We start from the raw sequence: 14397 nt of genomic DNA, 5'->3' as shown, positions 1-14397 counted from the left end.
GTAATTATTAGTAGAAAAAGGTATATTTATCGGTAAGACAAAAGATCAAACAAGACCATAATAAATGTATTTCTAAAAAGTGAATCGCACACCTTAATATATTAGTATGTGATGATGACTGAGCTGGTACCACACACCAATTGACAAAACTGCATCTCCACCCTATAGGGTGACAATATTTTGCTTCCAATCTCTATATAGTATATGTTTTGCTGTTTCATATACTGTATAATGAATACACTCTAGCAATTGTATTATTTTAAAGTAAGAAATTAAGCAGTGTACTTCTTTTACTATGATACAACACCAAATTATGTAGGTTAATCTTGTCTACCCCGGAAGGAATGGGTTATGTTGTTTGAGTCATATATGATTGCACATATGGAAGAGAGTTTCAGTCCTGTAAGGAAGCAACACATTCTTTTACATAAAATAGGGATCCAAGGGAGAAAAATGTATGAAACTTTACCTGAACTTACTGAGTCACTAGAAGCTGTAGGAGTGGAGATGTATACAAGGTAATCCTTCTGAAACCTGACCTACAATTTGGGGCAAAATTAATATTGTATTCGAACAACACATATTCTTTAGCAGAATATGAGGCAAACATAACAGTGTGACCAAATATGTTGATGTACTGCAAGGGCAATTGAAACTATGTGATATTAACTCTCTTACCAAGGATCAATTGGTCAGGTGCACTAATAATCCTTGTATGCAAGGGAATTGTTGCCTAAATATCCACCCTTAAAAGATGCAATGGAAATTGCTAAATCTGTGGATCATGCTGCTGAATGTATAAAAGCAAGGAAAATTCCCTCAGAAACAGTTGTTGAAGAAGAAGAAGAAATTTGTAAAATTAAAGATGATGTACCTAAAAAGCTCAAAACAAACACAGACTAAAATGTTTTAGATGAGGCAGCAGCAATTACCTTGCGAACAATGCCATGTGTCAGGCAAAAAGTTCTATTGTTCTATTTATAGAAAATGTAACAAGAGAGGCCCTTTCACAAGAGTTTGTAGGGAGTATGCAATAAAAATGGTAAATTCAACTGGTTGTGATGTTGAAATTAAGAAAAAATATATTTTTGATTGAAGTAACACTATAAATGATAGTGTCTCTGAATATCCTTAATGCAAGGTGTATTTAAATGGAAATGCGGTATTAATGTATGCTGGGCACAATTAATTTCCCCCATATACATTAGTTAATAGTAACATTTTCAAACAGATTCTAAACCAGGACACAATCAAATTGGAAGCACCTGATATTGCACCTTGTGGATACAATAGAGACCCTATTTGTCCAGAGGAGTGGTCTTTAAACGTTGTAATGCCTTGCTTCTCTTACCAAGTAAAAAAAATCATTCCCCATCTCAGATTTTTTCACAATGTATTCAATTGGCAATGTTTAAATATTTCTAGACTTATTTTAAACATTGCAGATAAGTTCTGTTGTTTTTTTTAAACTGCATGACTGCCAAACATGCTATTCTGGCCAGACAGGCCTTACTAATGTGTCACAGTGTGATTATTAGAAGTGTGGGCTTTGGAGAATATCTGGAGTCCCTTCCCTTATGACACATACTTCCAGCTAGGATATAAATGACAAAACATGTTAGTGGTGGCCCATTACAGAGTGGCTTACTACCGCTCAGCTTAAAACAATATACTGTTATCAGCATAATGCTTCATTTGGCCAGAATCTATCTGCCCCCCGTGATCACTGGGGCGTGGGGGCCCAGGAAGGCCCACCCTCGAATTTGAAGACCCCTGCTCTCGAGGGAGTTGCTAAAGTAAGCATAACATTAAAAGATCAGCCCATTTATGGAAATGTGTATGTGGTAAAAAAAGGATATATTTTATTGGGTTGGCAACACCAGAAGGAAGTTGGCATTACCTTCGACACACACAAGGTTCAAGTGCTACTGGTTGACAGATCTATGGGAGATAATCGTATCCTTGATAATGAATTAAGCGTGCTGCACAATTTTCAGCATGAAATAAAACTCAAAAGTGGGGCCTAACCAGTTGTTAACAAACCGTGCCCAATACCTCGTCTAAGGAATGAACCTTTAGAACAGCGGCTTAGTAAATTAACGTCATTGGGTGTAATTTAGCCTATAGAGTGTTCAGTATGGTTAGCATCAATAGTCCTAACCGTTAAAGACAGTGGTCATGAGCTATGCATATGTGTTATTTACAAAGCCTTAATGAGAACTTATTATTATAATGTAGCTTATAGAGCACACGGCTACCCCCAACGGGAGTGTCCAGGCGCTGATAGCGGAGATAGGTGGAGCAGGAGGTCAGCACTGTAGGGTCCACATGAATCTACGGGAGACTGAAGAGCCATGTCTTCAGTAGCTTACGGAAGCTAGGCTCCGAGGAGGCCTTTCTGATTTGTATGGATAGGGCATTCCAGAGAACAGTTGTTTTGAAGGAGAATGAGTGTCCGCCCATTCTGGCTTTGGCAAAGTGTGGGGCGACGAGAAATTCTTGGTGATTAGATCTTAGATTTCTTGTATGGTGTGATTTATAGATTCTCTTTCTTAAATAGTGGGGGCCTGTTCCATTTATTGCTCTGTAAGCAAGGGTAAGTGCCTTGAATTCTGTTCTTTTTCTTACCGGTAGCCAGTGTAGGCTACGTAGATGTGGTGAGTTGTGATGTCTTAAAGGGACATTTCTTATGAGCCTTGCAGCTGCGTTCTGTATTGTTTGCATCTTTCTGAACAGATAGGCTGGTAGGCCCAGATATAGACTATTGGCATAGCCCCATTGTGATGTCACCAATGCATAGACAATAGTTTTTCTGCAATCCATTGGTAGGAGGTGGAGAAATTTCTAGAAGCATGTAGAGGAAACATGTCCTATCTGGTTTTTGCACGACAGTGTATTGTCGAATTTGAATCCCAAATTCCTTGCCGATGAGTCAGGGCATGGGGGGGAATTGAGCTTTGGAGGCCACCCAAGGTCGGGTGAGGGGGGGTTGATTAAAAAACAATACATCTGTTTTATCGGCGTTAAGCCGCAAGCAGTTTGTAGTCATCCAAGTAGAGATAGCTGTCAAACAGTGCTTGAATTTAGTAAAAGCTGGGTCTGAGTGGTCTTGAAAAGAAAACATCAGCTGTGTCATCAGCATATGAGATGACACTAAAGCCATGTTGCTCAATGAGTGGGGCCAGGGGGGCAAGTTAAATATTAAAAAGGGTGGGGCTGAGGACCGAGCCCTGTGGAACTCCACAAATCAGAGGGCGGGGCGAAGAGACGTGTGGTTGCAGCCTTATTCTTTAGACTCGTCCCTCAAGAAAGGAGTTAAACCAGGCCTATACAGTCCCTGTAATTCCTAGTTGCCTGAGCCTGTCGGGAGGGATCTTATGGGACACCGTATCGAACGCCGCCTATAGGTCGAGCAGCACCAGCATTGCGCAGCAACCTTTGTCCAAGGTTTCTCGGATAGTTTCAACTACTTCTAGTAGCGCTGTCTCAGTGCTGTAACCAGCTCTGAACACGGACTACGTGTTGTGCAACAGCTTGTTGGATTCTAAAAAGTTGGATAGCTGTTTCTGTTCCTCTTTCTCCAGAACCTCGGCTGGTGCTGGCAATAAGGAGATGGGTCTAAAGTTTTTTAGTATGGCCGGATCTGCATTTTCTTTTTTGAGAATAGGTTGAATAAAAGCCGTTTTCCAAAGGGACGGGTCAGTGCCAGTTTTCAAGGATGCGTTCCATAGCTCATTTAACGGAGGGTTGATCAAATGGGCCAGTAATTTGAAAAACCTTGCCGGGAATGGATCTAAGGGAGAACCGGTTTTAATGTTATGCAGTAGATTTAGAGAGGTTTCAGGGCTGATCGGGCTAAAGTCTGACCAGGTTTCTGTGGGTGGGAATAGAGGTGTTTTCGGGGTATCATTCTCAGTGAACGAGGTATAGATATGTTCGATTTTTTTCTTGAAAAAATATCGAAGGATTCTCACAGAGAGTATCAGACGGGATGATGTTACTTTTCATTATCCCTGGTTTCATGAAGTTTTGGACAATTTAAAAAACTTCTTTAGTAGAGTTGTTTGATAATTTAATTTGGTTAGCTATATGATTTTTTTATGGCGGTATGTTTTAGTTTATGGAATTGGTTCACCGCTTTCCTGTAGATGTTTTTCATTTCGGGGCTATAGGTTTTGAGTCAAAACCGCTCAAACTTTTTGCAGCGGCTTTTTTCTGTTTGTAGTTCCTGCGTGAACCAAGGTGCGGAGGTTTTATGCCTGGCTGATTTCATGACACTCATGGGGGCGATGGTGTCTAAAGCAGAGGCAACCCAGTGATTGAAGGTTGCCGCATCACAATTTGGTTCACCGGTAAGGGATAAGGGCGTGTTATGTAGTGCGGGACCAATGGTTTCAGAAGTGACTTTCCACCAGTTTCTTCGGACTTCGTGCCTGTTTTCCCTGTAGCCTAGGTTTGTGGTGAAGGTTAGATTGAATGATATCAGCTGGTGATCCAACTATGCAAGAGGGATGGATTTCTCTGCTGATTAGGTGGGGATATTAGTAACTTATGGGTAGAAAGCTGCTGAATGCCTTGAATCAATGAAATGCTAAGCACAATGAGCGAAGCAAGTTGCTTCAGTTTTATTGAACTTTCAATGGCATATCACCAGGTTGAGTGCCATCCTGACTCTTGAGCGTGTTTTGTAGAATGCCGTTTGGGTTGGCATCTGCAGCTTTCCAGAAAATCATGCAGAAAATTCTGAAAGATGTTTAAAATGTCTTCCAGGATGACATACTAATAGATGGTGCTTGAAGAGATTGACAGATGCTGGACTTCTTGTGAAGAAAACAAAATATCAATTGGGAGTGAATTCAGTAGATTACCCTGGTCAAGCTATTTCTAAGCAAGGAGTTAAACCTAAGATAAGCTTAATAGATGCAGACTGAAGGCTCCCTGTCCTGAGAACAACCACTTCTGCCCCTTGGTTTACTGATGAACTCCAAAAACTAAAGAGTGCCTGTAAGAAATTGGAAAGGGCTTGGCGACGGGGTTATTCACCTGAAGCTAAGATCATTTATAGGAGGTCCCTTAGGACTTTTCATCGGAGGAAATGCCTCAGTATGAAAGAGTATTATTCTAATCAGATTAAGGCCTCTAATAATTCCACAAAAGAAATATTCAGGATTGTGGAAAGCTTTACAAATCCCCAGGCATCATAAAGCACTATTCCTTCCTGTAAAGCCTTGTGTGATAGTCTGGCTACTTTTTTTCATGAGAACATTTTAGAAATCTATGCCTCGTTCCCTCCACATAAAGGTGGGGAGTTTCTCTCGCCCCCTTTGGGTAACACGCAACGGTGGTCCTGTTTTGAGCCATTTGATGCCGAACATTCATTAGTTGACCTAAAACGGGTCAAATCTGGGTCCCCAGTTGATCCTTTGCCGGCAAGGTTTTATAAGATCTTGGCCTCCGCACTGAACCCAGCATTAAATTTAATTTGGAATCAAACGCTGGAGACTGGTATTTTTATCCAGCTGATTGGAAAAAAGCCCTGGTGAAACCCATTTTAAAAAAGGAAACTGCAGACCCTATGGTCTTAAAAAATTATTGTCCCATATCTCTTCTCTCAGCTCCTGCTAAAATTTTGGAAAAAGAAGTGCAGAGACAGCTGTCTGATTTTTGGGAATTTAATAACCTGCTGCATGATTCACAGTCAGGCTTCAGAAAAGGTTTTAGCACTGAAACTGCCCTGCTGGAAGTTGCTGAAACTTTAAGGGAATCTGCGGATCAGGGAGACTGTGCAATGCTTGTGTTAGATCTTTCCGCAGCATTTGACACAGTGTCACACAAGATCCTATTGCACAGACTAGAAAGCCCTAGAGCTTCAGTTATGTCCTGGTTTTGGACCTTTCTTGAGGGGCGTTCGCATCAAGTGGCGTTACATCCATTTACCTCCAAAACCAAGTGGCTGTCGTGCGGAGTCCCTCAGCGCTCTGCCCTGAGCCCTACTCTTTTTAATGTTTACCTGGCCCCTTTGGCTTCAATAGTTGAGAAGTGCGGTGTGAGGGTTGTCAACTATGCAGACGACACCCAACTGTTGTTCTCCTTTAAGGAAACAGAAGGGGGGGATCTGACTGGCTTCAACAACTGCCTGTTAAAAATTGTGTCATGTATGTCAGATAACTGCTTGAGGCTTAATACTGAAAAGACGGAGGTCCTCTTTTTTAACAATAAATCTCCCATGCACTCTGTGCAGTGGTGGCCTACTGCTCTTAACCCTCCCCCGATCCCAGCCAAATCTGTTCGTAATCTAGGTTTTAAAATGGATGCAGAAATGTCAGGAAAAGACCATATTGCGCAGCTGTCGTCAGTGTGTTTCAGGAAATTAAAAACCCTGCGCAGATTTCTACATTACCTTCCTATGGATTCCCGGCAAGCGGTGGTACATGCCACCATCACTTCTCGCTTGGATTATGCCAATAGTCTTTTTATTGGTTTACCTGAGTACCTGATTTCAAGACTCCAGCTTATTCAGAACACGGCAGCCAGAATCATCAGAAATATTCCTGTAAGACATAGTATGTCCCACCATCTGGTGAGTCTTCATTGGCTGCCCATAAAGAAAAGAGTTTTGTTCAAAACCATGATTTTGGCTCATCGAGCCCTTCATGATACTGGCCCCAAGTATCGCAGAGTTAGATTTCAGAGATACTTACAAACAAGAACTTTGAGATCGAACAGTCAAAACCTTCTCAAAGTTCCCAGTAGGAAGTAGGAATGGGGGGGCGTGCTTTTTTCTGTACGTGGCCCCATGGTGTGGAATTCAATGCTGGAGGAACGCATAAGGATAGAAAAGGAATTTCCTTTTAGAAAGGCCTTAACAACCTGGCGGTTTTGACTGAATTAACTGTTCTGCCATGTTTTGGTTGTATTTTTGTAGTATACCGTTTTTTTTAGGAAACTGCGCCGGTACACTTCCGTTGGAGGTAGCTGTGCGCTATATGTTTTTAATAATAACAAGGAAGAACTCAAATCCGTCTTAGGTTTAGTGTTTAAATACATTTTATTTTAACACTTCACAAACATCATGTAGAATCCTTGTAGAGTATTAAGAAAAGGCTCACTTTTGTAGTGGAATTCTAATCATGAAAAATCTATCAAAATGATTTACACCAGAAGAAAAAACATTCTCACAATGCAAGTGAGCAACAAAGGGCTTAGTACAATCAATCAATCCATCAATCAGGAGTTTGTAAGCGCACTACTCACTAGTGAGGGTCTCAAGGCGCTGGGGGGGGTACAGCTCAGGGTAAGCCGAAGAGCCAGGTCTTGAGGCTCATCCTGAAGGTATGCAGGGTGGGGGATCATCTGATGTTGACAGGGAATTCATTTCAGGCTTTGGGTGCGACGTAAGAGAAGGCTTTTCCCCCGGCTCTGGTTCTGCAGATGTGCGGGGTTGTTGCTAGGGCGAGGTCGGCGGAGTGGAGGGTCTTTTGGGTGCGTGGAAAGAGATTCTTTCATTGAGTTATTTGGGTCTGATGTCATTGAGGGATTTGTAGACATGGCTGAGTAGTTTGAAGGTTACTCTCTTTTCGATGGCGATCCAGTGTAGGTCTCACTGGTGTTGGGTCCTGTGCTCATGTCGTGGTGTGCCGAGGATGAGTCTGGCTGCAGTGTTCTGGATGGTCTGGAGTTTCTGTAGCAGGGATTTGTTGTTTCCCGCGTAGAGGGCATTTCTGTAGTCCAATCTGCTGGTGACGAGTGCATGGTTGACGGTTTTTGTGGCTTCGGGTGGGATCCACTTGAAGGTCTTGCAGAAGATGCGGAGAGAGTTGAAATAGATGGAGGTGACGACATTGACCTGGTGAGTCATGTTGAGGGAGGAGTCCAGAATGATGCCGAGGTTCGGGGCATTGTCAGTCAGGGTTCCGAGGGTGGCGGGCCACCAGGAGCTGTACCACGCGGTGAGGGAGGGTTCGAAGAAGAGGACCTCTGTCTTCTCGGAGTTCAGTACCACCCTATGTTAGAAACGGGACCCCCGGCCGGCCAAGGCTCCTGCCAAAATCAGTCAGGGATCACCATTTCTAAGTCAGGGCAAGGGAGTTACACACCAAGATAACCCCTGCTCACCCTCTAGGTAACGTGACGCGAGCAGCAAGGCTAATCTCGGAGGCGATGTGTAAAGCGTTTGCGCGCGCACCCCAGCGACAACACCCTAGGCCCACCACAAAGGAAACTCCACACAAGGTTATATCAAAAATAGCCTTTGTATTATAATATTAAGAACACATTAGATAACACACACACTTTACAATGTGCCAACAGGCACGGGCAAGATTTACAAGGGATTATGTACAGGACAGGGCCACCTGGACCACTGTCAGGGGTATGCACTTTTTAGAAAAAATACTTGTAGGTATAACACTTAGCACATAAACATATAATGACTGTAACACAGAAATAGTAAATGTAGCATACAACCAGTAACTACTGGTAAAGGGAAAATACCTCCTACGCCACCCTAAACACTGTAGGGAAATCACGCAGGGAACTAGGACCTTATCATCAGGACCTATGGAAGGAAAACCTATCACCTAAGCAAGTCACATTTAGCAAAGGGAAGGAAACCTAAAATAATCACCTAAGCAAGTCACATTTAGCAAAGGCAATAAAACATCAACATTCCTCTAAGCAGGTCACTTTTAGCAAAGGGAAATAAAAGCATAAGGAATCACCTAAGCAGGTCACTTTTAGCAAAGGTAATACATAAACAATCCTCTAAGCAGGTCACTTTTAGCAAAGGGGATAAAACATAAACAATTACCTAAGCAGGTCACTTTTAGCAAGGGTAACAACAAACATTCCTCTAAGCAGGTCACTTTTAGCAAAGGGGAATAAAAACATAAACAATTACCTAAGCAGGTCACTTTTAGCAAAGGTAACAACAAACATTCCTCTAAGCAGGTCACTTTTAGCAAAGGGGAATAAAAACATAAAGAACATGGCACATGAGGTAGTAAAACACATTCAGAGGTGCAAGTAGAACATTTGCGCAGGCATCAAATAAGCAGTAAATCATAAATTGCACAGGGTGCACGTAGCACCACACTAGAAATGTCCCTCAGGCCAACTGGCCTCGCAAGGGCTGGAATGCCCTGAGTCTCAATGTCAGGGAAGGCCGCGCAGGCAGCCAAGAACACAAAGCCTAAACGTAGCAACTGTCCACTAAGTGCTGGACAGTTGTAAATACTGTTGGGCAACGTTGGAGCCTCGTGGGCTCAGGAACAATGAATGGCGCCCAAGAGCCTCTCTGGGGCTCTAAAACAAGTGTGGGCGCTGTGAGCCTTCTCTGGGCTCTGAACGAATATGATATCACCCAAGAGCTTCAGTGCTCTAAAACGATGAAATGCCCTCTCAAGAGCCTCGCTGGGCTCTAAATACCAAGGTGGGCGGTGAGCCTCTCTCAGGGCTCACACAACAAAGAACTGCCCCCTCGAGCCTTCTCTGGGCTCAACACACAATTGCGGGCGTGGGGAGCCCCGTGGTGCACAGGAAAGAAATGGCACCTCAGAGCCTCTCGGGCTCGATGAGCAGATTGCCCCCAGGAGCCTCGCAGGCTCGTAAAGATAAATTGCCCCCGGAGCCCTTGGCTCCCACAACGAAATGCTGCCCCCGTTGGAGCCCTCGTGGCTTCACTCTAGAAGCTAGCGCGAGCTCGCGCTACCGGGCAGAGGGGGGGGGGGCGGACACCGGCGCCCCTCCCTTCCTGACACTCACTGGCTGTCTGGGGCTGCAGGACGGCTCCTCGGCGACTCTGCTGGGGCCGCGGGCGGGGCTCCCCTTCACTCAGGAGCCTCGCAAGGACGCGGCAGGCTGCTTCCTGCTTCTCTCTCTCCTCCCCCGATGACGCGGCGGGAGGCTCGGCCGGCTGGGCCAATCCCAGCGCGGCCGGTCGATGACGTCAGCGGCTGCTTCCACTCGGCCCGGGCTGCGGCGGTGATCACGGGCAATGCCGGGTGGGCACCGGCCTTCAAATTAAAATATAAAGCGAGGTGGGCACTCGCTCGGCCGCAAATTCGGGCAAACGCCGGGTGGGCACCGGCTGGACAACTAGAGCGCTCCAAAGCGCTCTAAAGGCAAAATCAAGCGCTAGTGAGCGCTGGGGCCAAAATAACGCGCTGTAAGTAAACTAAAAGCGCTCCCAGCGCTATAAATCAAATAACAGCGCTACCAGGCGTTCTGGCAAGTAGGGCTTCAGCAAAGTCCTTTTAGGCAGGCAGGGGGGCAAGGCAGGGCCAGAGCCAGCACACTGGGTCTCCAGGCAGGGAGACAAGCCAAGTGGCGGTCCTCCTGGCCCTAGCAGCAGCAACAGCCCCCTCTGGCAAGGATCCAAAAGTAGAACCAATTGTAAGGGGACACAGCCCCTTCTTATACTGTGAAATCCTTTGTTTCAGGGTGCAGGGTGGGGGGAAACCAGTTGCAGCTGGCTTGGGAGTACCCTTGATGGCCCAACCACCCCTTTCATTCACTGGGGAGGCTTGGGTCGTTATACAAACCACAGGGGGGCGGAGCCAGCATTGTGTGGGGAAAAACCCAGCCCATCCAGGACCCAGGTGCACTCCTCCCACACATCACTCATGCTGATCTCACACTCACCACCGGGCAGACCCATCCAGACTTCCTCGAGCCTGGCATGCCAGCCAGCTCCAGCCAATCACGCTCCAGCACCCTCACTGCACACATACATCAATGTCCAGAAGTAGCACTTCCCTTCTAGACACATACAAGACGCACATACCATCGCGCAGCATTCACTCTCACGAGTTCACACATACTAAACTCGAGCCTGCACTCCCCACGCATCAGGAACTAACATGGACACACACATTCCCCATGCATTCCTATGGGAGGGCAGGCCAGCCATACTACACGCACGCACTTTACTCTGGGACACAGGGAAAAAGTGCTCAGAGACCCAAAAATCACTAAAACTGGGTCACAAACAAAGGCAAAAAGATTAGGGGTGAACCTGCCCTAAGGGCCAAGTCCAACACCCTATTACAATTTGTTGATGGCAGCGGATCATAGAGTGTGCCTCCCAATGTCTTTCAAAAGCTGAGCATAACTACTTAGTAACAAAAAAGGAGGCTCTAACATTCTTTTGGGTAGATTTGCGCTATAGAAATGCTATATATACAAATACATACATACACACATACAAAATTCATAAGCTGTAACGATGAGTTTTAAAAGCATGTGATCATTTTTAAAACAGACATATGGGTAGAAAAGTTATAAAGAATGTTTGAAGGGTTTAAATGAATGTGTTTTTTAAACATTGACCTTTTGGTTAAACTATTCTATTGCACACATTGGAATTAGTGTACTGGTCCAGCTATTCATTCAGAATGGTCAAACATAGAGACACATTCTGTTTAAAAGACAGCCAGTCAGATTGTACAAAAATAAAATGCTGTGTTCACCAATTTCCATTGGTGCCGTTAAGAACGTCCAGATCAGATAAGGCACCTATCTGCATCTTTTTGGGCTATTTTACGGACCACAGAGGCACACAATGCCCAAACAGTGGTCATTTTCAAAGTGAATTTTAAATGCCACCAGGAAATACATCTGAACTAAAGGAGAACATAAAATGTCAGATTTGCAGTGTTCACCCATTTCATGATTGAGCTAGTATGTAGTCCAGGTAAGACATGTCCTAGTGGAAAGAGATTTTAAATGGTTTCTCTACAAAATAGAAATCATTTGTTTTCCAGGTTTGCTCAGAAACCAACACCATCTAATTTCAATATAAAGCAAATTCACTGGTGGGATGGAGAAACTGTTCAGATGCTGATTCCAGGTGCTTCCTTAAAAGGTTTGTGATGCAGTGTAAACATATATTGTAGTTGTGGATTCTTGTCCCCCCACAGATCTTTTTAACTTCACCTGTTCTATGCATCCAGTTAAAGATTTTGATATGGCAAATCATACAATGAAACCAAGCTATTGGCCTGCAATCAGTTGTATTCAAGGATGGGCTTCTATTATTCAGGTTTACTATAGGATAGATAGAAACATGTATTTTAATTTTGGTTTTGCAATCTTTTGGACTATGACTGGTGATTGCATACTGTACAGAGAACAGTTTTTTCAGAATTATATTAACTAAAGATTGACTACACACACGATTTTAAAATACTAAATTATTGTACTTTTACCTTGCTTTTGCATTTCATACAGGTTCTTGCTATCTAGCCCTATTGGATGCAGATTATAATCGGAAAACTAAAAATAAATACTTTGCAAATGTGGTGAATTACACCGTCCACGTTCGGTGGATCCAGTGCTTGTACTGGGATGAAAAGCAGGAATGGAAGACAGATGGTTGCTACCCACAACAAGGCATCACAGCAACAACAGTCAGTTGCAGGTATTCCATGAAGAGTCATCCGAGGAAGTGTTTTACTGGACTGACCAGTTAACACTTGTGTGGATGGTCCATGCAGTTTAACAGTATTTCTGCCTATCAGCATTGTGGAACATTCATTATGCAATATCGGGCTGTCACTAATGGTAGTTCAGAGAAAACTCCAGTTTGCCCTTATTTCTGCCCACATTTGTAGAGATGAACAGTAGCAGCCAACAACATTAACATCTGGTGGGGCACAATGCCCAAAAAGTTCACCAGAAGTACGTTAGTGGCCACATGGTCCGGTCACAGTCTGGTGCTCTTGGGCGGAAAGGGAGGGACTTACTCCCTTGTGCCATGCAAATCCAGCCAGTTGGAGCAGGCTAACCCAGCACTCATTTTGAGGCTGGGGCCTGGGCTGTAACCCTTCAGCTGTTTCTCAGCCTTGCGATTGCAGGTTCAGAAGTGTGCAGGTCAGATTGGTCCGCTGTAGACAGCTGACCATTCTTTCATGTGCACTTGGCAGGGGGCTGACTTATTAGTGCAATTGCTCTAATCAGCCCCACCCCCTGCCCTTGTGCTGTAGCAGCGCAAGCCTGCCACTCATGATAAAAAGGTACTTTTTACCATTTTATGAATGTGTGTGCCTGCTGTGCTGGCAGCCGGCGGCGCAAATGCTCCTCCGCCGTAACGGAGGAGCCGCCTCTGGAGATTAATTACTTCTGTAATCACTACCACCTATTGCTTCAACACCTGAAGGATTAAAACTGCCATTCAAAGATACAGCCAGTAGTGTTTTATTTAGTATATGGTGGCAATACGTTCTGAAATGAATTCTAAATCTAATGCTTATAAATAAGATAGTTTCATTAAGGATGTTGTGACACTGATGAGAGGACCTTGGTGCATAAAACCTAGTTTAAATAATCTACAGTCTGCTCTGTCCGGTAAGTGGGGAAGCAAAGCCATAAGAGAATGTCTTTGAAGTGTAGAAGTAAAGCACAACTCCAGTGGGAGATATTGTAATAATAAGAAAAATGGATGTGGGTGTGAGGATGAGACAAACTACAGGCACGGGATGCTACAGCTACAAATAGAGACATGGGCATTGTATGCCTCCAAACAGATTCTTGCCTGTAGGAAACCCCACAAACATACATTAAAGCACCCTTAAGAAGTCCATAACACAATCAAGCTATTTCAAAAAGGAAGACAGGCTCTGTACAGGTAAGACACAACGTATCATTAGGATAACAAATAGGACCATATAGTATGTCACATCATTATGCATTCTGTTCTGTAACATACCAGCCACATTCAGCAGATAATAGTCTTTCTTCCAAGTTGTCTTCTTCTTTAATATGTTAACTTTGCATGCTCAAGCAGCTATCTAATTGCTATAAGACCACAATCTATTTTCTTGTTTAGTGTTTGGGAGGGATTGATGCCTAACGTCACAGCTGGCTACTTTGGAACAGGGCAACCTCGGATCAACTTCCTATGATTCTGGGCAAATTACTTAATATACCTGTGCCTAAAAAATAAAGTTGTGGGCTTTTAATGCCCTTGGGGTAAGTTAGAGCTATATAAAAGCTGCAAATACATTTGTGTTTCCCTGTCTACTTTCTCCTCAATCTAATCAGGAATCCTAAACTCCACTAATCCTAGCCCCTTATTCTACTGACAACAAGCAAGGGTAATTCCGGACCCAAACACAAGACATCCCAAATTATCCTGAGCGAACTGTAGAGCAAGGCACTTCCTGTATGCTGGCCTGCATATTGGAAAAGCGCATTTCATTGAAAGGCTGTCCTAATCATGAGAAGATCTTTCCTGAATAATATGCATTGTGATTGGCTGTCTGCATGTGTCACACAAACTGAGCTGGGTAACAGAGGCTGAAATGCTCTTATCCAGTATTATGGGTGTCTTTCATAGATTCACATGCCTGAATCATTCCCCGTCGTCGAGACGGGAGTCTCCGGTAGATAGAAAAGTAA

The 14397-nt window shown here is 44.1% G+C and overlaps 1 protein-coding gene across 1 annotated transcript in view; it reads left to right on the top strand.

Annotated features, from left to right (window-relative positions):
• The window catches only part of PKD1L1 (polycystin 1 like 1, transient receptor potential channel interacting), a 1793388-nt gene that overhangs the window by 1009315 nt on the left and 769676 nt on the right, over positions 1 to 14397 (top strand). The window contains exons 38-39 of the mRNA XM_078688182.1: positions 11763 to 11863; positions 12229 to 12418. Coding sequence (XP_078544308.1) covers positions 11763 to 11863; positions 12229 to 12418 — 291 coding nt within the window. The remainder of the gene's footprint in view (positions 1 to 11762; positions 11864 to 12228; positions 12419 to 14397) is intronic.

The sequence above is a fragment of the Lissotriton helveticus genome, chromosome 4_1 (genome assembly GCF_964261635.1).
Source record: "Lissotriton helveticus chromosome 4_1, aLisHel1.1, whole genome shotgun sequence".
Lineage (NCBI taxonomy): Eukaryota > Metazoa > Chordata > Amphibia > Caudata > Salamandridae > Lissotriton > Lissotriton helveticus.
Note: the sequence above shows the minus strand (reverse complement) of the source record. Positions and strands in the feature narration are given on the sequence as shown.